Genomic DNA, 26,144 nt, shown 5'->3' with positions numbered 1-26,144 from the left:
ATCTTGACAAAAACAGACCTCCTGGTCTTTCTTCCATGCTGTGTGTGGGCAAATTGCCAAGTGTTCAGTTAGCTGTGGTTGTTGTTAAGTGCTATGGTGTTGGTTATGACTCACAGCAACTCTGTATAGGGTTCCTGAGGAGCTTCTGGTCAGTTTGAACTGACAACCTTGAGGTTGGCAGTCCAGTGCTTACCCTACAGCACCACATAGACAAGAACAAGCCATCTGAACTACTCAGGGACCTTATATGGGTCTCAAGCAGTCTCCAGTTTTATCTAAGATGCCAGGAAAGTTTAGGTTAACCAAGGGTTTGTTAATTTACATAAAATCCAGTTTAAGATGATAAAAATTGCTACTATGTTCATGCTTAACTAAAAGTCACAGAGCTAAATAATTAAAATGCTAGTTCTCCATTTGGATGATGCTTTGACAAGATAGCCAAGAAGATTAGCATTCCTATCTTTGGAGGACATGTTTAACTGGGATGTTTTATTAATACTATACAACCCAACAACCATCTCTACCCAGACACCTTCCAAAATGATACCAGCAGATTATACAAGGCAACTGGTTTCATACACCCATCATAGGACCTGAGGGCTTGGCCTTCCAAGATCATAGGGAAGTGGGCCAAGAACAGAAACCACACTGCTCTGAGGGACTCAACACAACTATAACTGGCATGGGTTATAATGTCAGTGCTAGTGCCAAAAGAACCAACAGATCTGTGTTGGAAGAAGTGCAGCCAGAGTGCTCCTTGGAGGCCAGGATGGCCAAACTTCCTCTCTCATACTTTGGACATATTGTCAGGAGGGAACAGTCACTGGAGAAGGATATCATGTTTGGTAAGGTGGAGGGTCAGAGAAAAGGAGGAACCCCAACGAGATGGATTGGCCAAGTAGCAGCATCAATGGGTTCAAGCATGGCAACAATTGTGAGGTTGGCCCAGGACCGGGCAGTGTTTTGTTCTGCTGTGCATAAGAGTCGCTGTGAGTCGGTACCAACTCGATGGCACTTATTAACAACAAGAACAGCAATAGTGCCATGTACTTCCGGCTTCCTTCAGGGACCAAGGCCGTCTGTGCTGAAGGAAGCAGGGTGGCCTCTCTGGCAACTCCCTCCCAGGCCACCAAAGTGTGACAATTATGTTCTAATCTTTAATTTTTCTCTAACAAGTGGGTTGATTGATTTCTTAGCAAATTGAAAAAAAGTAATACTACAACTTAAGAAATCTAAAATTTGACTTATAGGCTCAAAAAATTTTGCAGAGACGACCCTGATGGGGAGAGTGGAGGTGAAGAGGGTCAGTTACATTCTTATAAATCTGGCAATCAGCACCAGGCACAATGCCAGGCATAAAAACAAAAATAAAAGGCCAAACATCCCTGTCTTTCAAGAGCGTGTGGTGTGTGTGTGTGACATACACACATGCTTTCTTTTCCTTTATGCATGGTAATAAATAACTACTCTGTCATGTGAAAAGTATCAAAACAGATGAACGAGTTCTGGCAACACTGAAGGAGGAGACTGGAAGTCACATTCAGGGAAGACTGCAGAGAGGAGACGATCAGAGTTGAGTCTTGAAAAGCTTTTCCAGGTGGACGAGGTAGAGGGAATGGGTGTACAAAACCCTTAACAGCCCCCACTATGTTAAGGGGAGATCCTATGATTTGGTGTGGCTGGGCGGCCTAGAGGGCATGGATGGATTCCAGGGAAGACAATGTTGGAAAGATCAGCTGGGGCCAAAGCCCAAAGGTAGTTCCAGCTTTCTGCCCAGCTGTCCCTCCTGAATGTGGCTTGCTCTGTGCCAGACAGTGGTTGTTAGGAGCAAGATGACTATCAGTTGTGGGACTCCCCATAACATCTAACCTGGGGAATGCTCAGGAAACATGCTATGTTGAATTGGGTTAGATGAAGGGGCATTTGACAGCTGCTGCTTACTATTCAGCCCGTGTCCAAGTCTAGGTACTTGACTTTAGGAATTCTGTCTCTGATCAGTTCGCTGGATTCTCTGGAAGAATCAAAACTGCTCTTCCATCTAATAGCCTTTATTTATAAATAAGAACTTTTAGAAATGCAAGGTAGATAACCACAAAGCATACAAATCCAGTATTTAAAAAATTAGATAATTAGCCATCTTAGCTTTCTAAGTTTTGTTTGGTTTTAAGGCATTATAAAACTACCCGGGTTACTTGGGATCAGGCAGATTTTAATTGGATTGTTTCACAGATTTGCCGCTGGTGAGATCCCTGCTGTTTGACAGTCCAGTGCTCTTGTCTACCTATGTGTACCTCAGTTGCCTAGGGGCTTTGTGGCAGGGGGTGCAGTTGCTCAGAGCAAGCCCACTAAAAACATGATTATGGAAACTGTTTGGCTTCCTCTTGTCCCTCAAGTTTTCCTTGTCCTGACGTGTTGAAAATAGGACTTGGTAATATTACTGCTTTAGGTTGGATGGGCTCTTGCTTTATTACCCACCATCAGCAGCGTAGTGGTTACGAATCGGGCTGTGAACCTTAAGGTCAGCGGTTCGAAACTACCAGCTGCACCGCGGGAGAAAGATGAGGCTTTCTACTCCCGTAAAGATTTACACCCTCGGAAACCCTATACAGGGTCGCTATGGGTCGGAACCGACTCGATGGCACATAACAACAACAACAACATCAGCTGGCCCCACTGATGGCTCAGGTCAAAGTTCTAAGTCATGACCCCTGTGGACTGAACAGCTGCCTCTGTCCCCTTCTTTGTTCCTTACATAGGCATCTGACTTCCTAGGAAATCTGAGCTTTCTCACCAGGATCCCACCTTGAGGAGAGTGAATCTTGTTTCCAGTGTGTAGATCATCTTCTCTTTGTGCCGTTTAACGGCTACAAAAAAAAAGTGCTCAACATGACTTCTACCTTTTCCTGAAGAATGGATATTTTAACTGAAGGCAAAGAGAAATATACAAGAAAGAAAACGTTGATACAAATGGAAGGGAGGAGGTGAAGATGAGGGGATTCTGAAGAGAAGTGATGCTTCAGAGGCAGCTGGTTCCTGATAGGAGGCTTTGTGTGCATCTCCTCTGTAAAGGGCTAATAATTCTCTCATCCCACTTCTCCTAGCCTTCCATCTATCCTGTTATATAAATATACATAAATTCTAAAGGAAGATGAGTAAGACTTCTCTTGAGTTTGGTTGTTTTACCTTAGTAGCTTCAACTTTATTACTGGACTGAAAAATATGTCATGCCATAACAGAATAAGGATCAGGATTGTGATATAAAACTCTAGATCCTTTGATATATGAGTTTGGAAAACAGTAAGAAATATCCTCAACTCAGGGTCTAGGGAAGTCATTGTACAACTCCTAAGGTGGGTGTTAAGTGCCATCACTTAATGCATTGGTCTGGAACCAAGCCCACAATATCTCCTAGGTATGCCTATATCTTGTTCAAAATGCCAGTAGTACCAAGGCTAAGAAGCCCTGTCTTTGGGCTAAGTTGTAGTTAGACTGTAAATCCCTTGAGAACAATAGCTGGGTCCTATACTTTTCTAAAAGGAGCTCTGGTAGAATAATGGTTACGAAGCGGGCTGTGAACCTTAAGGTCAGCAGTTCAAAACTACCAGCTGTTCCGTGGGAGAAAGATGAGGCTTTCTGCTCCCATAAAGACTTACAGCCTTGGAAACCCTGTACAGGGTCACTATGAGTCGGAACCGACTCCACGGCATGCAACCACCACCACTATACTTTTCTAAAAGAGCTCTGGTAGCGTAGCGTGTTCCAAGTTGAGCTGCTAACCACAAGGTCAGCAGTTGGAATCGACCACTCTGCAGAAGAAAGATGAGGCTTTCTGTTCCCGTAAAGATTCATAGCCTCAGAAACCCTATGCAAGGTTACTATGGGTCAGAACTGACTTAACGGCACACAGCCAACCAGCCAAATACTTTTCTAAGCCCAAACACCTAGCATAGTCTAAGTGCATGTTGTTGTGAACCATCAATCTGTTCTGACCCATAATGTCCCTGTACAGGGTTTCTGAAAGCGGCTGGTGAGTTTGAACCGCCGACCTTTCAGTTACTAATCCAGTGCTTATCCTACAGTGCCACACCAGGGCTTATTTGATGTTGATGTTAAGTGCTGTTGAGTCAGTTCTGACTAATTGTGACCCTTTATAGGGTTTCCAAGGAGTGCTGGTGGATTTGAACCACTGACCTGGCAGTTAGCATTCCAGTGCTTATCCTACAGTCCCACACCAGGACTCCACATCAGGGCTCATAGCAGACTCAACAATTAAGTGATTCAAGTCCCAACTGCCCCATTTGGTTAAACCTTAGTACATCCCAAAGGCCATGTACTTTCCTGCCCAGATGATTTCCAGAACATTACTTTGCTTCTGTCAGAATTTTCTGACTCCATTCTTCTTGCTAACGTCCAGGGGAAACTGAATAAATCAGACCCTAAGTACAAACATGCCTCAGTGAAAGAGTCCGCCCAATAATCGAGCCCCACCTGCTCAGGGTTCACACTGACAAACAAGCTGGCATTGTAAACCTGAAACTGTTTGTGACAACCCAAGGCCACTCCAGGTTGGGAATGAGAGGACCCACGTGGGTATAGAGTTCCTGGGAGGATGGGGTTTGAGGCTCAGCAATCTTGGGTCTGCCTCCTCCTTGGGAAGAAGCCCCTTTGCTGCCTTGTGTTTTTAGGAAGTGAGAACGAGGGGAGAATTGTGGCCAAGTTTCTATAATCAGCTTCCAAATGAGCAGATTTGCCTTGGACTGCCAGCGACTCTCATTCCCCAAAGAGAGCAGAGCCCAGGTGGAGCAGCTGCTCTTCCAACTGTGTGGGGGAAGAAGGGAAGGCAGTGGCAAAGCTGCAATTGGACTTCAATGCTGATGTCTTAAGCCAGGAGTTGGTCTGTGAACTAGTGCTTAGAGGCCCCCCAAGCTCCCCTGGCCAGACTGAGAAAGTCTGCTGAAGCGCTTTGCTGCAAGCCTGGATGCACTGCTCACTCTACAAGCAGCAACTTAGACCTAAAGTGGTCTAAGAAGATGGCTAATTATCCCCATTGTTACAAGAGGGGGTTACTTTTGGATGTCAGAATCAAATTCCTGCATAGTTTCTTCCGATCCTCTGTAACTGCCCTCAAACACTGTCCCTGCAATGTAAAGTCAGGATTGACAGTTGTTAGTGCCCACTGATAATCACAACACAGTAGCATTGAAGTTGTTTGATGACCTTACCCAACCCCCCTCATTTATGACTAAGGAAATCAAGGCTAAAGAAGGGACATGCTTTGCCTACATCACACAGCCAGAAGACGACAGAGCCGGGGCTTGAACTTGGGTCTCTTGACTATGTTGTTTTTGGGTGTTGTTGAGTCGATTTCAACTCATAGTGACCCATGTGACAGAATAGAACTGCATCATAGGGTTTTCTAGGCTCAATCTTGACAGGAGTAGATTGCTAGGGTTTTCTCCCATACCTGGAACAAGTGAGGGGGTTCAACCATGGTGCTGCCAAGGCTCCTTCTACTGACTACGGGGAGAGAGCTTGTTGTCCTGCTCTCTCTGACTTGGCCTTGTATAGACTAGCTCAGAATACAGGGCTGATAATAGAGTCTTTGCATCACCAGCAGAATTTTTAGGTTTTTAATTTTATTTAAAAGTTGGAGTGTTTAATCTTTAGGCAAATCTACTGCACAAGACCTTTTTTAAAGTGTTGAAGAGTAAAGATCAGCTTGAGGACTAAGGTGTGCCTGACCCAAGCTATGGTATTTTTGAATAACCTCATGCATGCAAAAGTTGGACAGTGAATAAGGAAGACCGTAGAAGAATTGATGCACTTGAGTTATGGTGTTGGAGGAGAATATTGAAAGTGCCATGGGCTGCCAAAAGAACCAACAGATCTGTGTTGGAAGAAGTGCAGCCAGAGCGCTCCTTGGAGGCCAGGATGGCCAAACTTTGTTTCTCATACTTTGGACATATTGTCAGGAGGGACCAGTCGCTGGAGAAGGACATCATGTTTAGTAAGGTGGAGGGTCAGAGAAAAAGAGGAAGATCCCCAGTGAGATGGATTGGCCAAATGGTAGCATCAATGGGTTCAAGCGTGGCAACAACTGTGAGGTTGGCCCAGAATCGGGCAGTGTTTCATTCTGCTGTGCATAGGGTCACTATGAGTCGGTACTGACTCGATGGCACCTAACAAAGTACATACTCTACTTAAAAGAATGGGAAAAGGGAAAGCTATATCCAGAAAAGATTATAAAAGGGGTGATTCTGTACAGTCTAGGCATTTCCTAGAAAAGAAGTTGGTGGTCATCAGCATATACATTCTCAATTTTAAGGAAGTGCCCTTGTTCACAGATCTCATTTTCAAACAGAGAAACAGAGGAAGAGATTAGCTAATAGTATCTGAAGGGGAGAACACCAAAGATGGATTCTTGGGCAGCTCTTGATAAAGTAACTGCAAGAGAAGGATGTAATTCTGAGCACAAGTGGTCAGTTCAGAAGGTCATGTTTCTACAGCTTTCTTACAAGGTCCTTGAAACACAACCTTCAACTAAACTTAGTTGTTAAGTGCTGTGGAGTCGGTTCTGACTCATAGGTACCTTGTATAGGGTTTCCAAAACTTTAAATATTTACAGGACCAAAAAGCGTCATCTTTCTTCCCCACAGTGGCTGGTGGGCTCGAACCACTGACCTTGTGTTCACAGTCCAGTTTTTATGCTGTAGAACCACCGTGCTCCCAAGCTTAGTAGGTGACAGTTACAATCTCACAGTAAAAGAAAGGAGCAACAAAGGAACACCAGATGAGAAGTGAAGACTTGATTCTTGGACAAGTAGGTTAGTATGTTCTCTAAATATGAACTCCTGGCCTACTTCAGGCCACAAGTGATATTAAGGGTTAAAGTGGAATTTCCACCGAATCTGCCCTCTTATGATGACCTGAGAAGCCCTAGCTGGGAGCCACTCAAGTGCAGTGTGACTTGAAAACGGGTGTTGGCTCCAAGAATGCCCTTGGCTCCCTCTGGCGCCCAGCTTCCAGCAGTATTGCTACAGGTACTGAGCAAGTAGACAAGTTCGATTCCTTCTGGGAAGTTAGGGTTACAGATTCAAAAGGAAGATCTGAGCTATTAGCTTTCTTTGATTTAGAATGTGTGCCTCTGCATATCCAAGCTCCACGAAGATTAGCCCAAGGACAGTCAAGGAGGTATTTTCTTGCTTCAAGGGTCCCACTGCTACATTAGAACATGAGCTTCTGGTGGCCACAGAGGGACTTGGGCTGTGTCCCACTGTCTGTGTCTCACAAAGGGACATCCCTAGGTGGGGCTGGTGATGCAGTGAATCAGCCAGCTGGCAAGGTATGAGATGGAGGTGGTTGTAGAAGCAGTTTGTGGACACTGAGAAAACCTAGGGAGAGAGACTAAAAGATGTAGCTCATGAAAAAGATTCTCCTGAGTCTTATGGTAAGATACTTCTCCTGAGCAGAGAGGTCCCAAGAATATCCTCTCTGCACCATCTGAGGAAGGGCCTCAGACTTGATGACGGGCTCTGGCCCACATACTTGGAGGCCCTGACTTGTGCTTTCCTGTAGCCTCACGGACATTGAAAGTTGTCAAGGGAGACTGGAACAAACCCACACTAAACAGCTTATGAAGGGTCCCTTGGCAGCCAGAGTGCTCCCAACCAACCTCCTAGTAGCATCAGTGGCAGGGACAGAAGGCAAAATGTTTCATATGAAACTGACACCTTGGCACCATGCTCCTCCACAAAAACTGCTTCCACTCACCTTGTCGGAAGGAGACATACACCATCCTCTCATCAAACTTCTGGACCCGCCGGAAGTTATTGACCATTTCTTTGGGGGATGGATCTCCCACCTGTGTACAGTACAGAGCTGTCTCCAAAGCCAGAAGCTGGGGGAAAGAGCAGAAACATATCCTGGTAACACAGTAACACTCCTTTGCCCAGCCTGCCCTCACCTTGCCCACCTGCGAGAAGTTCCTGGAACCAGCCTCCTTGGTTGGAGCTTGGTGGGTGACACGCATTAGAAAGTAGTGAGAAAGCCAGGGACTTGCTCCACACACCTGGGGGTGCCTGGACACTGCTGGGTCTGACTCAGGGGGAGTCAGTGCTATTAGTTCTCATTACCTGAGGCGGTTGGGGGCTCCTCAGACTCTCTTCTCATGAGCCTGAATTAGAATCAGCTCTAAATCAGATGGTTGTATTAGGAAATTTAACTTTACACCTTTTTTTGTTTTTGTTTTTGTTACTATTCATTTTCCTAGCTGACTTGATTCTTGATGCCCAGTCTGTAATTTCCGTAAGTAGGCTGTAGCATTCCAAGAACTACTGCAATCGAGTGAGATTCAATGAATACCAACCCCATGTGTGTCAGAGTAGAACTGGGCTCCACGGCTGACTTTTCAGTGGCTGACTTTTTGGAAGTAGATTGTCAGGTACCTCTAACGTGTTAGACAGCATCTGTGTACCACCCAGAAATGCTAGCACTTCAATATCTGTAGAAGTTTTGCATAGCTGCCAATAATACTCGAAGTGAGAAGATCAAGTGGATGGGTTATGGTTGGGACCAAGGTCTAGTCTGGACTCTGACTCAGATTGTCATGAAAGTTACCTGTTCCTGGGAAATTTGCACAGGGTTTCGGAAAACAGTCCAGATCACAGTGGGGTGGCAAGGAGGTGTGGTCAGGGACCCACTGTAGCGATAATACTCATCAGGCCTTTCGGGAAGCAGTTCTTCAATGTTGAAACCTGGAATGAGCACTTCTTGGCCTGGAAAGACACATTGGAGGGTGTCAGCCTCCGTCTGTAAGGCATAGAGCTGAGCCTACAAATGTGAACCAGCCCTGTTCTGGACTCTCCAGATCAGGGACTGGGCACAATTCCTGTCAACAACCTGCTGCCTTTAACCTGGTAAACAGATAGCACCTGCCTTGCATTTGTTTTTCCTAAGGTCACATGTTGTTCTTGTTAACTGCTGTGGGTTCAGCTCTCAATTCATGTTGCCCCCATGCACAACAGAACAAAACACTGAGCACACCTGCACCATCCCTATGGTCACTCATAGATTGGACGGTTGTGAGCCACAGGATTCTCATTGACTGATTCGCTGAAGTAGATCACCAGGACTTTCTTCCTAGTCTGTCTTAGTCTGAAGTCCCGCTGAAACTGCTCAGCACTATGCAACATGCAGGCCTCCATGGACAGACAGAGGAGTGACTACATGCTTTTCTAACAGAGAGAGTAAATATGTTGTTGGTGGTGTTAAGTGGCTTTGAGTCAGTTCCAAAACTCTGTATCAGGTTTCCGAGGAGCAGTTGGTAAGTTTGAACCACTGGTCTTGTGCTTCACAGTCCAGTGCTAATCCTACAGTGCCACACCAGGGATAGTAAATAACAAAGCGTAAATAAGCATCCAAGGACCCACTTACCTTTGTATTTTACCTCTTGAAGGTGACTGAAGATCTTGTCATATGATGGATTGAAGGCACCCATCTGCAACAGAGACCGGGCAGGTGGATTGAACAATTGTTCTAGGACAGAATTCTCTAGGCTGAATCTCGACTGGCAAATGCTAGTAGACAGCTCAGCTGAGGATAAATAGCTATTGCTATGGAAGTCCCCCTGTAAGGTCACTGGACTAGGACAATTATGATGAACCGCTGTCCTACAACAGTCAGGGTGTCCTGTTTTCAGCTGATGGCACCAAGATTTGACTGTCCCAAGGCACAGGGTACAGCCTGTGCTCCTGAAGGCCACAAGTACCGTGTTCATCGAACCCAGAACTGAGCAGACCTCTGAGTTTATTCACGCTAAGTCAGACAGATTGCCAAAGCCCCGGCTGTAGAGTGGATTCTGACTCATGGGGACTGTAAATCTCTATGGGAGCCAGATAAGCATGAGAGAATGAACCTCAGGGGAGAATACCCTCTGCTCTGGAGGCAGGGCTAAAAGGAGCTCTGGTAGCACAGTGGTTACATGTCGGGCTGCTAACCTCAAGGTCAGTAGTTCGACACTACCAGCCATTCCACAAGAGAAAGATGAGGCTTTCTGCTCCTGTAAAGATTTACAGCCTTGGAAACCCTATGTTGTTGTTAAGTGCTGTCGAGTAGATTCTGACCCATAGTGACCCTGTATAGGGTTTCCAAGGATCAGCTGGTGAGCTTGAACCACCTACCTTGTAGTTCAAACAACTTTGTAGCCTGATGCATTAGCCCACAGGGCCACACCAGGACTCCCTACAGGGCCGCTATATAAGTCTAAACCAACTCCAAGGCACATAATCACCACCACCACCACCACATGGAGGCAGGACACAAGCAGACAGAAGCAGCTTCCCAGAGCCACGCACATCCAACCAACAGGTGTGCACTGAGCAAAATGCCACAGGTCATCTCATCCCTGCTTCAAATCTCACATCAGCGCTGTGTAACAGCTCTTACCTCAATGAGAACAGCTAGGACAGCAAGGCCTTCTGACTTGTTACTGGCGGTGCTAGCATCAGGGTAGAGATCCGAGTTATAATGGACGATGTGCAGCTGCAGTAGGAGAAATGCATATATCAGGGGATGAGCATTCACGGAACCTCGCACTTCAGCAGGAGACTTGGCTCCAAATAGAAGGGCAGACCTCCCCCCACCTCTATCGCAGGTCTCTTGGAGCCTCCCCTCATTCAATCCCAGTTTTTCGTTTTCCTCTCAGGCCCAGACTGCAAACTCCACCTGGGCAGACAGTGTCTAACTTATTCACTCATTATATTCTCAGTGTCCAATAAGGTGCACACCAGATCTTGAGTGAATGAATGAGTAAATGAACCAGTGAATAAATGAATGAATTCTAATACTAGTCATAGTAAGTTTTGGTGCATTTCTCCTTCCTTCTGATTTTTCCTTACAGTTCTACTTTGCATACCTAGGTGGCCATTAGTTGAAATTGACTTGACAGCAACTAGTTTGGTTTTTTTAGTTTCTGATTGTTTCCACTTACTCTAGTGCAAAACAGTATCATGATCTGGAAGCAATGGGGGTAATGGGAACCTCCAGCTGGAAACTTTATCGTAATTGGATCCAGTTGGTAGGACACGCACTTCACCCTCAGGTGGAGATAATCACAACATGGATTTTGTGACGGTTTTATCATCCATATTTTAAGAGGCCATGAAGAAAGAACATCATTCCATGAATCCAGACTTTTGTCTTTACAAAATACAAGTCTAAATGCTTCATTTTTTCAGAGCAGAAGTTACGTGTCATTATTAAAGTGAGGAAAGGAGCCGTTTTTTTTTTTTTTTTTTAGGAATCTGGGTTTAAAACGTATACGTAAGAATTAAGACAACTGTCAGGACAAATTCTGGCAATATTTATTTAACCTAATTTCTGTCCTTGAGGTGGTAACTTATCTCCCAAAGTCTTTATTAGTAGCTAGATCTCTCTCTATATATGAGTAAGTGCATTTTTGTTGATTCTTTGCTTCTTGGGACTATGACAAATAGTGAGCTTTGTGTTTCTTTCATTTCTTTCCAACCATCTCTTTTACATTTTACGTGGCTGTAAATAGAATTCAAGGAGCTCTGGTAGCATAGTGGTTACAAATTGGGCTGCTAATCTCACAGTCAGCAGTTCGAAATTACCAGCTGTTCCATGGGAGAAAGATGAGGCTTTCTGCTCCTGTAAAGATTTATAGCCTCGGAAACCCTGTACAGGGTCGCTATGAATCGGAACCGACTCCACGGCACATAACAACAACAACAACAAATAGAATTCAAGTGTATTTTATTGAACACAGTAGAAAGTTCCCCATTTTGAACTTTTCAAGTGACCCTTTCTAATTTTTTTTTCTCAAAATGACCTCAAATTATTTCATCTTTTATATGGTCCTCTACTAAGGATTTCTTAGGAGTTTCCACTTTACCACCTTTCCCTCTGAAGAACATTGCCTGCCACACTGCCCCACATCTCTTTGAGAAGCAGAGCACAACTCTTATTTGGCTCAAAAGCCAAGTACGGAGGTCCTAGTATCATTCTGTGTCTGACCTTTGAGCTTAGGGTTGGTTCAGATTCAATCAAGAGGAAACAAGGACCAATACAGGCATACAGAATTCCCTACCAAGGGGATTCATAAAGACTCACAGAGACTAAATTCAGAAGAACTGTCACTCTTCCAAGGGAGGCCGCCTGCTAGGTCACAATGTGGTGTGAGTCAGGGAGTGGCCAGAGCTTCTCAGGGACCCTCTCCTTCCAGTGGTTCCAAGGGAGACCAGGGAATGCTACGTCATTGCTACGCATGCTGCCATAAAAGAATGCTGTCACACTGTTATATAACCTTTGAGTCTATTTGGCAACATGCCTTCCTTGTTCTGTAGTAGTACTTAAGGAGCTCCGCGACGTGAGGGGTAGAGAGAATAGTAAACACACACAGGAAGATTGGAACAGCACAGAGGGCGAAGAAAGAAGGAGATGAGAGAAAGCACGAAAGAACTCTGAGAGCTAGTGGGATGAGGAAGGGCTAGAGACTACCTGAGCCCCTTCCCCTGAGCTGACCACTATTTTGCTGAAAGAAAGGAATGAGCTATCTCCCCACCACACCTCGAGTGTTCATTTGGCTGCCTGATCCAGTGGCTGTGTGGAAGTGGGGTCTTGAGAGACTCCCACCTTCCATTGCACTGCCACGTTAGGGTCATTTTTTATTAGCATTTCAGGTCCCTTGGCAGAAAATACAAAACTAGAAATATTTCAAAAGGCACAAATCCTTCCAGCCTACACCCTAACTCCTTCTTAATTTCCCTTGGAGAAGCAGAAGGCTTCATATTGCAATTAGCCTAAAAGAAATTGCAATCAGAGAGGGGCCTGATCTGAACTATGTGAACTTCCAGAAGTGCCATCCGATCTGGGCCAGAATAATACCCCTCCATACTTGCAATGAGACTGTAATTAGCCCGAGCTAACTGTTAAGCAGTTCAGCAATTATGAACAGAAAATGGATAGGTCCTTATTTACCATGGGCTTCCCAAGCTGATCAGTACCATTTATCTCCTTGTAAAAAACAGTGATCATAATAACCAGTTGCTAGTGAGTCAACTCTGATTCATACTGACCCATCTGTGTCCTACCAGAGCTGTGCTCACAGGACTTTTCAGTCTGTGTCCTATCAGAGCTGTGCTCACAGGACTTTTCAGTCTGTGTCCTATCAGAGCTGTGCCCCACAGGGTTTTCAGTCTGTGTCCTATCAGAACTGTGCTCCACAGGGCTTTTCAGTCTGTGTCCTATCAGAGCTGTGCTGAGTTTTCAGAAGTCGATCACCAGGCCTTTCTTCTGAGGCACCTCTGGGTGAACAAAACCTTCAACCTTAACAAAATGGTTAGCAGGCTAGTGCTTAACTATTTGCACCACCTAAGGACTTCTACCTCCTTGTTAAGTGCCACTGAGTTGGTTCTGACTCATAGCAAATCCTGTATAGGGTTTCCAAGGAGCAGCTGGTGGGTTTGAACTGCTGACCTTGTGCTTCACAGTCCAGTGCTGATCCTACAGCACCATACACTGCTCTGGAAACATTCAAAACCACACCCCCAAGGTATCCTATGGGGACTCTGAAATGGAGCAGCTCTACTCCCCCAAACTGCACAGCTGTGTTGCAGGAACAATGCTCTGCCGCTCCGCTCCCCATTTACATTTTGGGGTTAGCACCTCAGGGTACGTGCACAATGCTGTGCTGGCATCCCTCAGGGTGTCTCTTTATGTCATCATGTCTGTATCACTTATGTGGGACCAGGGAAAGAATGTCTCTGGATCTAGGACCCCATGTTCATGCTGAGGGAATAGAAAGATGGCATAAGAAAGACATATAGAAACAGCATGAGCTATGAAGAAAGCTGCGCTTCGAATCGGTCTGACCCCCTGCTGAGACTTTCCACTCCAGAAATAGCGGAAATTTCTTATAGTGACCCTATATGTGGTTTCTGAGACTGTAGATAGCCTTATCCTTCTCCCGAAGAACAGCTAATGGGTTTGAACCTCTGACTTTGCAGCTAGCAGTCCAACATCTAACTCACAGTGCCACCCAGAATCTACAGTTTAACAAAATTCCCAGGTGATTCTTATCTACACAGCTTGTTAAAATGTAGATTCTGATTCCTTGTGCCTGAGGTGGAAATACAAATTTCTTAGCAGGGGGTCGAAGTGGAATGAGCCAATTAGAAGTCCTGGAAAACAGACTGAGAAGTTTGGAGGAGCAATTAACCCAGTGTGAGTCAGCAGTGGGATATGTCAGCCAGACAAACTGAGGAGATCATCATCTGTGCAAACAAAAGGCGTGTGTGGGTCCCACTGGACCACCCTGGGAACACTACCTCTGCAGTGGCATCACTCACTAGAAGTCATACAGTCAAACTGAGCATGCTCAGAAAAAGGGACCAGGCACTATGGATGGGCTGCAGGGTGGCAAGACCATGTGAGCTTCCTGTGCCACAGCTTCCTGTGCCTGGGCTGGGTGTACAAAGCCTGCAGAAAGCCTCCTTCTCCTCCTCTGTCCTTATCTGCACATGGACCACGGGAAGAGGCGACAGTCCACCCTTCACACAGCACTCCCGTGACCACAGCCTCTGCCAGCCTGGCCCCACTCACCTCAGCTGCAAAGTGCCTCCCGCCGACAGTGTGCTCAGAGCCCTGGGGGTTGTTCTGGTGCCCCCAATGCAGGTGCAGCTGTGTGGCGCTGTAGCGGGACTGGAGACCCTGGATGTGCATGTCTGGGACCAGGTTCAGCCTCACTGTAGGGAGAGGAGGGGTAGTCTTTAGATCCAAGTGCTGCCAGAGAACAACCAGGTAGGTAACACCAGTCCGGGGCTCAGGCAGGGGCCACATGGATGTGGCGAGGTGGAGACCAGAGGAGTGCAGACTCTTTCCCTGAGAATGTCCCTGTTTCCCTAAGGCAACTCCAGTGGCACTGACACCTTCTCAATATCCCTTGGAAAGTCCTGCAAAGACATAACTGCTGGATCAGTGGATGACATGTTAATTCCTGTAATCCACGTATTAGATATTGGCTGGAAAGATTAGTATCTTTATATCATTGCTGATATAAGATGGATCTTGGTTGAAAGCAGAGAATACCAAGAAGATATTTAATTGTGATTTATTGACTGTGCAAAGGCATTCAACTGTGTGGATCATAAATTATGGATAACGCTGTAGAAAAATAGGAATTCCAGAACACTTAATTGTGCTCATATGGAACCTGTACATAGACCACGAGGTAGTTCAAACCAAACAAGGAGATGCTGTGTGGTTTAAAATCAGGAAAGGTGTGCGACAGGTTTGTATCCTTTCGTCATATTTATTCAATCTGTTGTTGGTAAGTGCTGGGCTGCTGAGTCGATTCCGACTCTTACTGACCCTGTCTGTATAGGGTTTCCGAGGAGTGGCTGGTGAGCTTGAACCACCGACCTTGAGATTGAAACCGAACTTTCAATGCAGCATATTCAATCTGTATGCTGAACAAATAATCTGGGAAACTGAACTATGTGAAGAAGAATGAGGCATCAGAATTGAAGAAAGACTTATTAACAACCTGCAATATGCAGATGACACAACTTTGGTGAAAAGTGAAGAATTGAAGCACTTGGTGATGAATATCAAAGACTATAGCCTTCAGTATGAATTACAACTCAACATGAAGAAACAAAACTCCTCACAACTAGACCAATGAACAACATCATAATGAAATGGAGAAATTATTGATGTTGTCAAGGATTTCATTTTACTTGGATACATAATCAACACTTATGGAAGCAGCTGTCATTAATTAAATCAGCGATGTATTATTTTATTGGCCAAATCTGCTGCGAAAGACCTCTTAAAAGTGTTAAAAATCAGAGATGTCACTCTGAGGACTAAGGTACACCTGACCCAAACCATGGTATTTTCAATCACCTCCTTGTATATGAAAGCTGGACAATGAATAACAAAGACCTGAGAAGAACCGATCATCCGCTTGGAGTTGTGGTGTTGGTGAGCAGGCTGCAAGAAGAATGAACAAATCTGTCTTTAGCCGGAACGCTCCTTAGATTCGAGGATGTTGAGACTTTGTCTCATATGCTTTGCACATGTTATCAGGAGGATATCCTTGCCGAAGGACATTATGCTTGGTAAAGCAGAGGGTCAGCAAAAAAGAGGCAGACTCCCCCAATGAGATGAAGTAACTTGGTGGCTGCAACATGGTAATGAGGCACAGGAAGAGACACCATTTCGTTCTGTTGGACATAGGGAAACTATGAGTCGGAACCGATGGCAGCTAATAACATAAAGATCAGATTTGTAGGGTTATATGTCAACAGCAGTAATAATGGAGTCCTGGTGTGGTGCTGTAGGATAAGCACTGAACTGCTAATGGCAAGGTCTGCAGTCAAATTCACCAGCAACTCCTTTAGAGACTCTATACAGAGTGGCTGAGTTAACGGCACTTAACAACAACAAAAGCAGTAATAATTGACATTTATTAAGCATCTACTTTCAACAGGATCTTTGCAGCAAGACAGCATCACTTTCCAGAAGAAAGCTCAAGAAGGTTGGAGTTCTTCCTCATAGTCTCATGGCTCATAAAGAGTCGAACTGGATTCAAATCCAGGTTTGTCTGACTCCAAAACCCGGGTGCTCCCCACTGAACTGTGTGGCCCCGTGAGTGATTCCTGATGTCTCAGAATTCACAACAGCATCAGTGAGTCAAGGGACTTAGACTCGTCCCCTCCCCCATTCCAACAGATGAGATTCTTCTGAGAAGTGCTGTCCTGCCAGACCCTCCCAATTTGTTATGGATTAAACTGTGTCCTTATAAAGCTATGTCTTAAAAAAAAAAAAAAAAAAAAAAACTATGTCTAAGTCCTGGTCCCCGTCATCAATGAATGTGACCCTGTTTAGAAATATGATCTTTGAAGATGTTATCAGGTCATATCAGAATAAATATTTAAAAAACAGGTAAAAACAACCAAAACCTAACCCAGTGCCAGCAAGTCGACTTTGATTCCTAACAACCCTGTAGGACAGGATTTTTAAGGCTGTAAATCTTTACAGAAGCAGACTGCCACATGGTTCTCCTGCAGGGTGGCTGGTGAGTTCGAACCGCTGAACTTTTATTTCGCAACTTAGTGCTGAATCACTGTGCTACCAGACCTCATTTAATGGAATAGGGTGGGTTCTAATCCTATATAACATGTGCTTACAAAAGATGAGAAGATACACAGAGACAGGGAAACAGAGGAGGGACACTATGTGACCAGCCAAGGAACACCTGGAACTACCAGAAACTAGAAGAGAAGCATGGAGCGGATTTCCCCTCAAAACCCCTCAAAAACCTGCTCTCAGACTTCCAGCCTCCAGAATTGTGAGACGATCCATCTGTTCTTACAGGCTACTCAATGTATGGTATTATGTTACAGCAGCCCTACGACCTACAGCAGCCCCTGGTGACAGAGGCCCAGGCATCCCTCAAGGACCTCCCTCTACCCTTCCTCTGTGTTAGATGGACGAGAACAGGGCAGGAGCCAAGGGAAGCTCAGTGTTCCTCAGACCCCCGAAGTCTCTACTCACCTGAATGGCCATTATTGGTCAGGATAAACTGCTCATTGGTAGACAAGTTGTAGCCTTGGAACTGGAGGGGCGTGAGGGTCGCATCATACTGGAGAATGTCACCGTGAAGGTCAATGGGGGACTGTAGCAGGCCCCCACAGGATGGGTATTTCTTGGACCAGCTCTTCTCTCCTTCAGGACCTGGAAGGAAATATTCAAGTTCAAGATTTACTCAGTTTTCCAAACAGTATTTTTTCCTCAACCTCTAATTCTATCTTCAATACAACAGTTCCTCTCCCTCAGAGAAATGCTTTAAGGCCCAGAGATCTCAGCCAACAAAATAAAGTCCAACAAACACCTCCAGACCATCTACTCTTGAGTGATGTGTGGAAGGACTAGAGCAGCCCCATGCCAAAGACTGGAGCCCACCAAACTCCACTTTATTTTGTACATAGTTCATTGTTTGGCAAAACACACAACCTCTCTTCATAAAGACCCACTGACTTTCAGCAATTTTGTATCTGTTGGTTGATCACCTACTCTGAGCCTAGAATTACTGGGGACCTTGGGCCCATCATGATGAACACAAACTTACATTCTATTGTTGTGGTTAAGTGCTGTTGAGTAGTTCCAACTCATAGCGACCCTGTATAGGGTTTCCAAGGAGCAGCTGGTGAGTCTGAACAGGCAACCTTGTGGTTCAAACTGACCTTGCGATCCAGTGCTTTTAGCCCACAAAATCATTCTTGGATCCACTTGGACTACAGCTCCAGGTAGGTCTTTGAGGCTGGTGGATTTAAACTTAGGAACTTCGTGATGGGAAATTCTAGACAAAACTAACTTCTGACACCTACATGTAAGTAAATCTAGAGCCCAACCCAATGTGGTAACTGAAGGCCATCAAGTAATTGTAGGCCTAAATTCACAGAGCTGAGTGTAGGGATTATGCTGGGGAAAAATATGACAATTCTATAAATGAACTATTACAACCTTATTGACAAACTATCAGTGTGGAGGAACAGACTTTAAATGAACAAAAATCCTCCAGGATTCAGGCTTCTTGCTAACTACCAGATGGAAATGAAAATATGCAATCCCCACTTTCAGATAAATTTTCCTACTCCCACAGGGAAAAGTCTTAAAAGAATGAAAGGCTGTATAAAAGATTAACTCCCATGGTAATTAAACAGATTTTCAGGCTGAGGTTTCTCCAGAAAAGCAAATCATTGACTTGCTGTGGCTGGCTGGGAGAACATGGTGCCCTGTGGGCTTCATGTAGTTGCCATCTGGAATTCATTTATCAGTATTTCGGCACAAGAAGGGCATTAACTAGAACAAAGGGGAGAGGAACTTTGTTTTCTTCTGGGAACATTTTCATAGACAGCAGCACTGTTTCCCAAGAGCTGCAATGTGTGTATGTGGCCCCTCAGAATACCCACATCCTCCATCTTATCTTCTGACTGCTGGTAAGTGCCGCTGAGTTGGTTCCAAGTCATGGCAACCCTGCATAGGGTTTCCAAGGAACAGCTGGTGGGTTTGAACTGCTGACCTTGCAGTTAGAGCAGTCCATTGCTTTTCCTACAGTGCCACACCAGGAGTCCTATCTCCTGACTAGGTGCCCTTGAATAAAAGTAGTGAGAGTCAGAAGAAATATTTGGTGCCACCACCAGTTCCCAGCCATATGGATTATTTGACAGCCCATGTGTGTCATAGTAGAACTGTATCGCATGGTGTTTTCAATGGCTGATCTTTCGGAAGTGGATCACAAAGACTTTTCTTCCAAGGTACTTCTGGGTGAATTTAAACCACTAACCTTTCAGTTAGCAGGAGAAAGCGCTAACCGTGTGTGCTACCCAGAGACTCCACTTGGAACCCACGTTCATTTAAATTTTCAAGAGAAGTCAGTCTCTGGCTTAAATCTTCTAGGCCCTGTCACATTGGAACTCTGAATTTTTCAGTCTATCCAGGAGTCTTTGGAAATGAGTTCCGGTGGCACTGTAGGTTGGGCATCGGGCTTCTAACTGTAGGATCGACAGTTCAAACCCAACAGACGCTCCAGGGGAGGAAGATGAGGCTGTCGGCTCCATTAAAGATTTATAGTCTCGGAAACCTTATACAAGGTCTCTGTGAGTTGGACTTGACTCGAAGGCAGTAGGTTTGGTCAACCTTGGCATATACTTTTTTGGAAATGGTAGAGCTTGAAAATGATTTCGGAATCTCCAGTGCAACCTTTCATAGTCCGAGTTTCTACTGACTGCACTGCTTTCATTTCCAAGAAACTCAACCGTACCAAGATGAACTCTTGGAAGCTCAACCGTACCAAGATGGCAAACGACTGGAGAAGAAGGTCAGAAGATACCCAAGCAGTTACTCCAGAGGCAAACTGGGGCAAGACAGTTAGTCAGCTGAGGGCAAAGCCAAATTCTTCAGGGACAGCAACACTGAGGGTCAGAAAGAGGCACAGATTCAGAACAATAAGACTGTCCCGACTGCTCCAGCCAGGGTGGCAGAGGCTACACATAGGCCATGAATGGAAAAACTCAGGAAGCATGGAGTTTTAACAACGAGATGACTCCCCCTAGTATGCCTGGGGAACACAGCTAAAAGACTTTTTCTCAGAGCTGAGTTCGTGATAATTGAACTCCTTGAAGGACAGAACATCTCATTTTCATCTCTGTGGCCCCGTGTGATGAATAGGACTGCATGCATAATATACATTTGATAAACATTTCCCAAAAGAATTAAAAACCCAGAACAGAGGCCTTGAGAAATGGTTCTCAGGATTAATCAAAACAGAACTAACCAAAAACACCCTAAAGACTCTTCATTAGAAGGAAAGGGCCAAGTTGGGGAGCATCGTAGCTCTGTAGGATAAGTAGGATAAGTACTGGACTGTGAGCCACAAGGTCGGTAATTCAAGTCCACCAGCTGCTCCACAGGAGAGAGATAAGGCTTTCTGCTCCTATAAAGATCTTGAAACCTTGGAAACCCTAAGGTCACTATGAATTGGAACCAACTCGATGGCCTGAACAACAACAAGGGTCAAAATGGACTCCCTGGATGGTGCAAATGGTGAGGTTTGAATCCATCCAGAGAAGCACTAGAAGAAATGCCTGGAGATCTACTGCTGAAATCAGTCATTGAAACCCCTGTGAAGAGCAGAGTTCTGTGACACACCTGGGTTTGCCAGGAGCCAGAATCCACTCAACATAAGCTGGTAAGGGCCAGACTAGGTATTTTGGAGCATGAAAGACCAAGGAGGGTTTGCAATTGCTATTAGCAAACGCTCCTTTGTAAAAGAAGCAGCTGTAATGGGCCCAGAGTAGAAAGAACCAGAGTGCAGTTACCAGCTAGAAACCTGACCCCTCTCTACTTCAATGGAATGACCTTGAACAGGTCATGTTCCACACTGGAGTCTCTGTTGTCCTTTGTACAAAGGGGAGGGTTGGACACCATCTTCGGGAAGGTCCCCTCTGGCTCTCAAGCTCTGAGCTTTATTAAGATTATCAGAGCTAAGACCTTAATGGACAGGTCTGAACGAGTGGAGAATGTTCTTCATGCCAAGGCAACTTCTGGACACGTGACAGGTGCCCAGTGAGGACCAGCTTTGGGAATGAGGGCCAAGGGTGCTCCTGCTCCTAGGACGGCTGAGAGCAGGCAGGCCTCTCTCTGTGCATCAGAAGCCTGCTGTCCACAGGGCCCCTTATCCTTGAACACTAGTCACAGACCCTCAGGGAACCTCGGGTATCAGGCCTCAAGAGTCATTTCTTCTCTGCCTCCTCCTGTTTCTTCATTTATCACCACCATCATCATCAGTATTATTTTAGTCATTTTTATCCTTACAACTCTATGGGGTAAGCAAGATAAGAATCGCCCTGTTTTATAGGAGGAGTCATTGTTTAGGAATCAGTAAGGTGATGGAGGATAATGTGGGAGCGGATACTGCAACATGATTATTGCAATTAAAACAAATGTCACTGAATTGTACATGCAAACAATGTCGAATGGACAAATGAAACCCCCTTGTATAGAACAATAAAAATACTACGAACAGCTCTTGTTGTTGTTTAGTGCCATCGAGTCGGTTCCGACCCATAGCGACCCTGTATAGGATTTCCAAGGAGCAGCTGGTGAGCTTAAATCACCAACCTTGCAGTTCAAATGGCTTTGCAGTCTGGTGCATTAACCCAGCTCTTAGTACAGTATAATCGCCTTATATGCAGGTGAAAGTCGGACAATGAATGAAGCAGAAAGAAGAAGTGATGCATTTGAATTACGATGTTGGAGGAGGATGTTGAAGTAGCATAAACTGTCAGAAGAACAAACAAATCTGTCTTGGAAGGACAGTCCTTCCTTAGAAGCCAGGATGAGACTTTGTCTCTCAGTTCAGACATGGTATCCGGAGGGACCAGTCCCTGGAGAAGGACATCATGCTTGACAAAGTGGTGGGCCAATGAAAAAGAGGAAGACCCTCCCAATGAGATGAACTGTCACACAATGGAGTTGAATGTTAATAGTTGTGAGGATGGCGCAAAACTGGGCAGTATTTCGTTCTGTTACACATAGGGTCGCTAAGAGCGGGAACTGACTCAATGATACCTAACAACAGCACCTGCTTCCTGAGCTGGGTCTCCTGCCTGTCTCCTGCTTGCTGAGTGTCGTAGTTACTGAGTGCTATCATAACAGAAACACCACAAGTAGGCAGCTTTTACAAACAGCAGTGTATGTCTCACAGTTTAGGAGCCTAGAAGCTTACATTCAGAGCTCCGGCTCGGGGGAACGTCCTCGTCTCTCCTGAGCTTCTGGTGCTCCATGTGGCTTCGCAACCCTCTCCTCCCATCTTGGTTCTTTCACTTGCTTACCGAGTCTCCTTTAAAGAGCCCTGGAGATGCTGCAGGTTAGGTGTTGGACTGCAAGACTAGGTTTCAAACCCACCAGAGGCTCCATGGTAAGAAAATGAGGTTGTCTGTTCTGGTAATGATTTATAGTCATGGAAACCCTATACAGGGTTGCTATGAGTTAAAATCAACTCAACAGAGATGGACTCAATGAGGCATCACAACTTTGGTGACCACCTTAGTGCTTCTGCTGGATGTGAGCAGCTCTAACCCCAACCCCAGACCCCGAGAGACCATGACAGCCAGTCTTTGCCCCACAGTAACCTCCATGGTAACTATGTACCACTGAATGAACATGGTGAAAAATGTAGACGTATCAGAGGAGACGGACCACGATTCTGTGGAAGGCATGACTCCGGTATTGGAGAAGTATATCAGAAAGAATAACTGCAGCCCATACCAAGGAGTTTAATAAGAAGTACAACCCCCACTGGCACTGCATCATGGGGAGAAGCATTGGTAGTTTGTATGACACATGGAACTAAGCATTTCATCTACTCCTACCTGGGCCAAGTGGTCATTCTTCTGGTCAAATCTGATTCAAGTATGGGCTATGCCCACACACCAGTGATCCAAGGACTGCAGCTTAATTCCAAATATTCAGCTATGCTAAGTAAGGAAAACCCTCCATCTTTGGACTTTTATTCTGTTGTCCTGTGCAGAGCCTTCTTTGTACTGGTGTCATAGTAGGTTATGTGTTGGGCTGCTAATTGCAAAGTCAGCAGTTTGAACCCACCAGCCACTCCTTTGAAGAAAGATAAGATTGTTCCCATAAAGACTTACGGCCTCGAAACCCTAGGGAGCAGTTCATCTTGTTCTGTTGAGTGGCTATGAATCAAAATCGACTCAATGGCAGTGTGCTTTCTCGGTACTAGTCTATTGGGGTTATAAAACAATCAAAATAAAAGGCTTACATTTGCATTTATTTTCTATTCCATACTTTCCCTTGCCTCATGATTTTTCTTTCCTCATAAGCCATTACTTTAAAAAAAAAAAAAAAATCTGTTGGAGGTGTGTGTGTTAAATAAAATTTAAAAAAGAGAGAGAGAGGGAGAGAGAGATTAACTCAGAATACACCCTACACTAGCCCTACCTCATTAAACTAACAAAGCCACCCCATTCCCAAATGGGATCATAGCACAGGCATGTTGTTGTTGTTGTTGTAGGCGTCCTCCAGGTAGGCAGTTCCCACTCATAGTGACCCTATGCACAACTGAACAAAACACTGCCCAGTCCTACACAATCTTCACAATTGTTACATTTGAGCCCACTGCTGTTGCCACTAACTATGTCAATTCATCTAGCTGGCAGTCTTCCTCGTTTTCCCTGACCCTCCACTTCTCCAAGCATAATGTCTTACATGGACTGGTCCCTCCTGGTAATATGTCCTACGTACAAGAGGGAAAGGCTCACCATCCTGGCTTCTAAGGAACATTTTAGCTGTGCTTCTTCCAAAACACATTAGTTTTTCTTCTGGCAGTCCATGGTACTCTCAATAGTCTTCATCAACACCATAACTCAAATTCATTGATTCTTCTGCTGTCTTCCTTATTCACATTCCAACTTTCACATGCTTATCAGGCAATTGAAAATACCATGGCTTGGGGCAGACGTATCTTAGTCCTCAAACTGATATGTTTGCTCTTGAACCTTAAAATGGTCTTTTGAAGCAGAATTAGTCTAATGCAATACATTGTTTGATTCCTTGACTGCAGCTTCCATGAGCACTGATTACGGATTTAAGCAAACTGAGGTCTTTGACAACTTCAATCTTTTCTCCATTTACCATGATGTTATTTACTGGTCCGGTTGTGAGGATTTTTGTTTTCTTTACTTTGAGGTATAATCCATTCTGAAGGATTTTTTAAAGCCAAGTCCTCTTTGCTTTCAGCAAGTAAGGTTGTATCATTGGCATGTTGCAGGTTGTTAATGACTCTTTCTACAATCCTGGTGCCACATTCTTTTTCATATAATTCAGTTTCTCAGACTATGGATTCTGTATACAGATTAAATAAGCATGGTGAAAGGATAAAACCCTGGTGCATACCTTTCCTGATTTTAAACCGTTCACTGTGCCCTTTATTCTGTTCAAACAACAACTGCTTCTTAGTCTATGTAAAGCTTCCCCAAGAGAACAATGAAGTGTTCTGGACTACTCATTCTTTGCAATGTTATCTATAGTTCGTTATGATCAACACAGTCAAAGTTCTTCGCATAGTCAAAAAAGCACAAGAAAACTCTGCTTTCAGCCAAGATCCATCTGATATCCCTTGTTCCACATTCTCTTCTGAATACAGCTGTCAATGTTCTGATGCAATTGTTTTAGAATGGTCTTAACCAAAATTTGACTTGCATGTGATGTTAGTTAGTGATAATGTTAGATGATTTCCACATTCTGTTGGATCACCTTTCTTTGGAATGGGCATACATATAGATCTTTTCCAATTGGTTGGTCAGGTAGCTGACTTCCAGTTTTGTTTTGTTTTTGTTTTTGTTTTTAACATAGCTAAATGAGCACCTCCAGTGCTGCATCAGTTTGTGGAAACATATCAATTGGTATTCTGTCAATTCCTAGAGACTTGTTTTTCACAAATGCCTTCAGTGCAGCTTGGACTTCTTCCTTCAGTATCATCAATTCTTGATCACATAGTACCTCTTGAAATGACTGAACATCAACCAATTTTTTTTTATTTTTTTGTACAGTGACTCTGTATATTCTTTCCATCTTCTTTTGATGTTTCCAGCATCTTTCAATATTTTGTACACTGATGTCGTTGTTAAGTGCCATCGAGTCAATATTGCAACCTGAGGCTTGAATTTTTTTCTTTAGTTCTTTCAGCTTGAGAACTGTTGAGCATGTTCTTTCCCTTTTGGTTTTCTAACTCCATGTCACTGCACATTTCATTATAGTATTAGACCTTGTCTTCTTGAACTGTCATATGAAATTTTCTGTTCAGCTCATTTCTTCTAGTTGCTTTAACTTCTCTACACTCAAGAGCAAGTTTCAGAGTCTCTTCTGATACCCACTTTGGTCTTTTTTTTCCCTTGTTGTCTTTTTAATGATTTTTTTGCTTTCTTTCTGTCTGATGTCCTTGATATCATCCAACAACTCTTCTAGTGTTCAGTCATTAATGTCTAATGCATCTTATCTGTCCTTGAGATGGTCTCTAAATTTAGCTGGGTTATACTCAAGGTCATATTTTGACTCTCATTGAGTTGTTTTAGTTTTTCTAGCTTCAACCTGAACTTGCTTATGAGCAAGTCTGCTCCTGACCTTGTTTTGGCTGATGATACTTAGTTTCCTCATTGTCTCGTCCCACAGATGCAGACAATTTGATTCCTGTATATTCCATCTGGTGAGGTCCAAGTGGATAGAGCCTTTTATGTTGTTGAAAAAAGATCATTGCAATGAATAAGTCGTTGGTCTTACAAAAAGTTATCATGCAATCTCCAACATCATTTCTGTCACCGAGACCTTTTTTTCCAACTATGAATCCGTCCTCTTTGTTTCCAACTTCTTATTTGAATCACTAGTAATTATCAATGCATCTTGATTGAATGATCAATTTCAGACTGAAGAAGTTGGAAGAAGTCTTCAATTTCATCATCAATGGTTTTAGTGGTTGGTGTATAAATTTAAATAATGGTGGTATTAACTGGTCTTCTTTGTAGATGTATGGATATTATCCT

General features: G+C 44.4%; 1 protein-coding gene across 2 annotated transcripts in view; it reads right to left on the bottom strand.

Annotated features, from left to right (window-relative positions):
• The window catches only part of CA12 (carbonic anhydrase XII), a 78,003-nt gene that overhangs the window by 5,489 nt on the left and 46,370 nt on the right, over positions 1-26,144 (bottom strand). For both annotated transcript variants that reach the window (XM_006831556.1, XM_006831557.1), the window contains exons 3-8: positions 17,578-17,757; positions 14,620-14,762; positions 10,444-10,539; positions 9,433-9,496; positions 8,617-8,774; positions 7,771-7,897 (exon numbers count right to left, since the gene is read on the bottom strand). In XM_006831556.1, coding sequence (XP_006831619.1) covers positions 7,771-7,897; positions 8,617-8,774; positions 9,433-9,496; positions 10,444-10,539; positions 14,620-14,762; positions 17,578-17,757 — 768 coding nt within the window. The remainder of the gene's footprint in view (positions 1-7,770; positions 7,898-8,616; positions 8,775-9,432; positions 9,497-10,443; positions 10,540-14,619; positions 14,763-17,577; positions 17,758-26,144) is intronic.

Source organism: Chrysochloris asiatica, unplaced genomic scaffold (genome assembly GCF_000296735.1).
Source record: "Chrysochloris asiatica unplaced genomic scaffold, ChrAsi1.0 scaffold00004, whole genome shotgun sequence".
NCBI classification, from domain to species: domain Eukaryota; kingdom Metazoa; phylum Chordata; class Mammalia; order Afrosoricida; family Chrysochloridae; genus Chrysochloris; species Chrysochloris asiatica.
The sequence above is the reverse complement of the archived record's forward strand: the minus strand, read 5'-3'. Positions and strand labels throughout refer to the sequence as shown.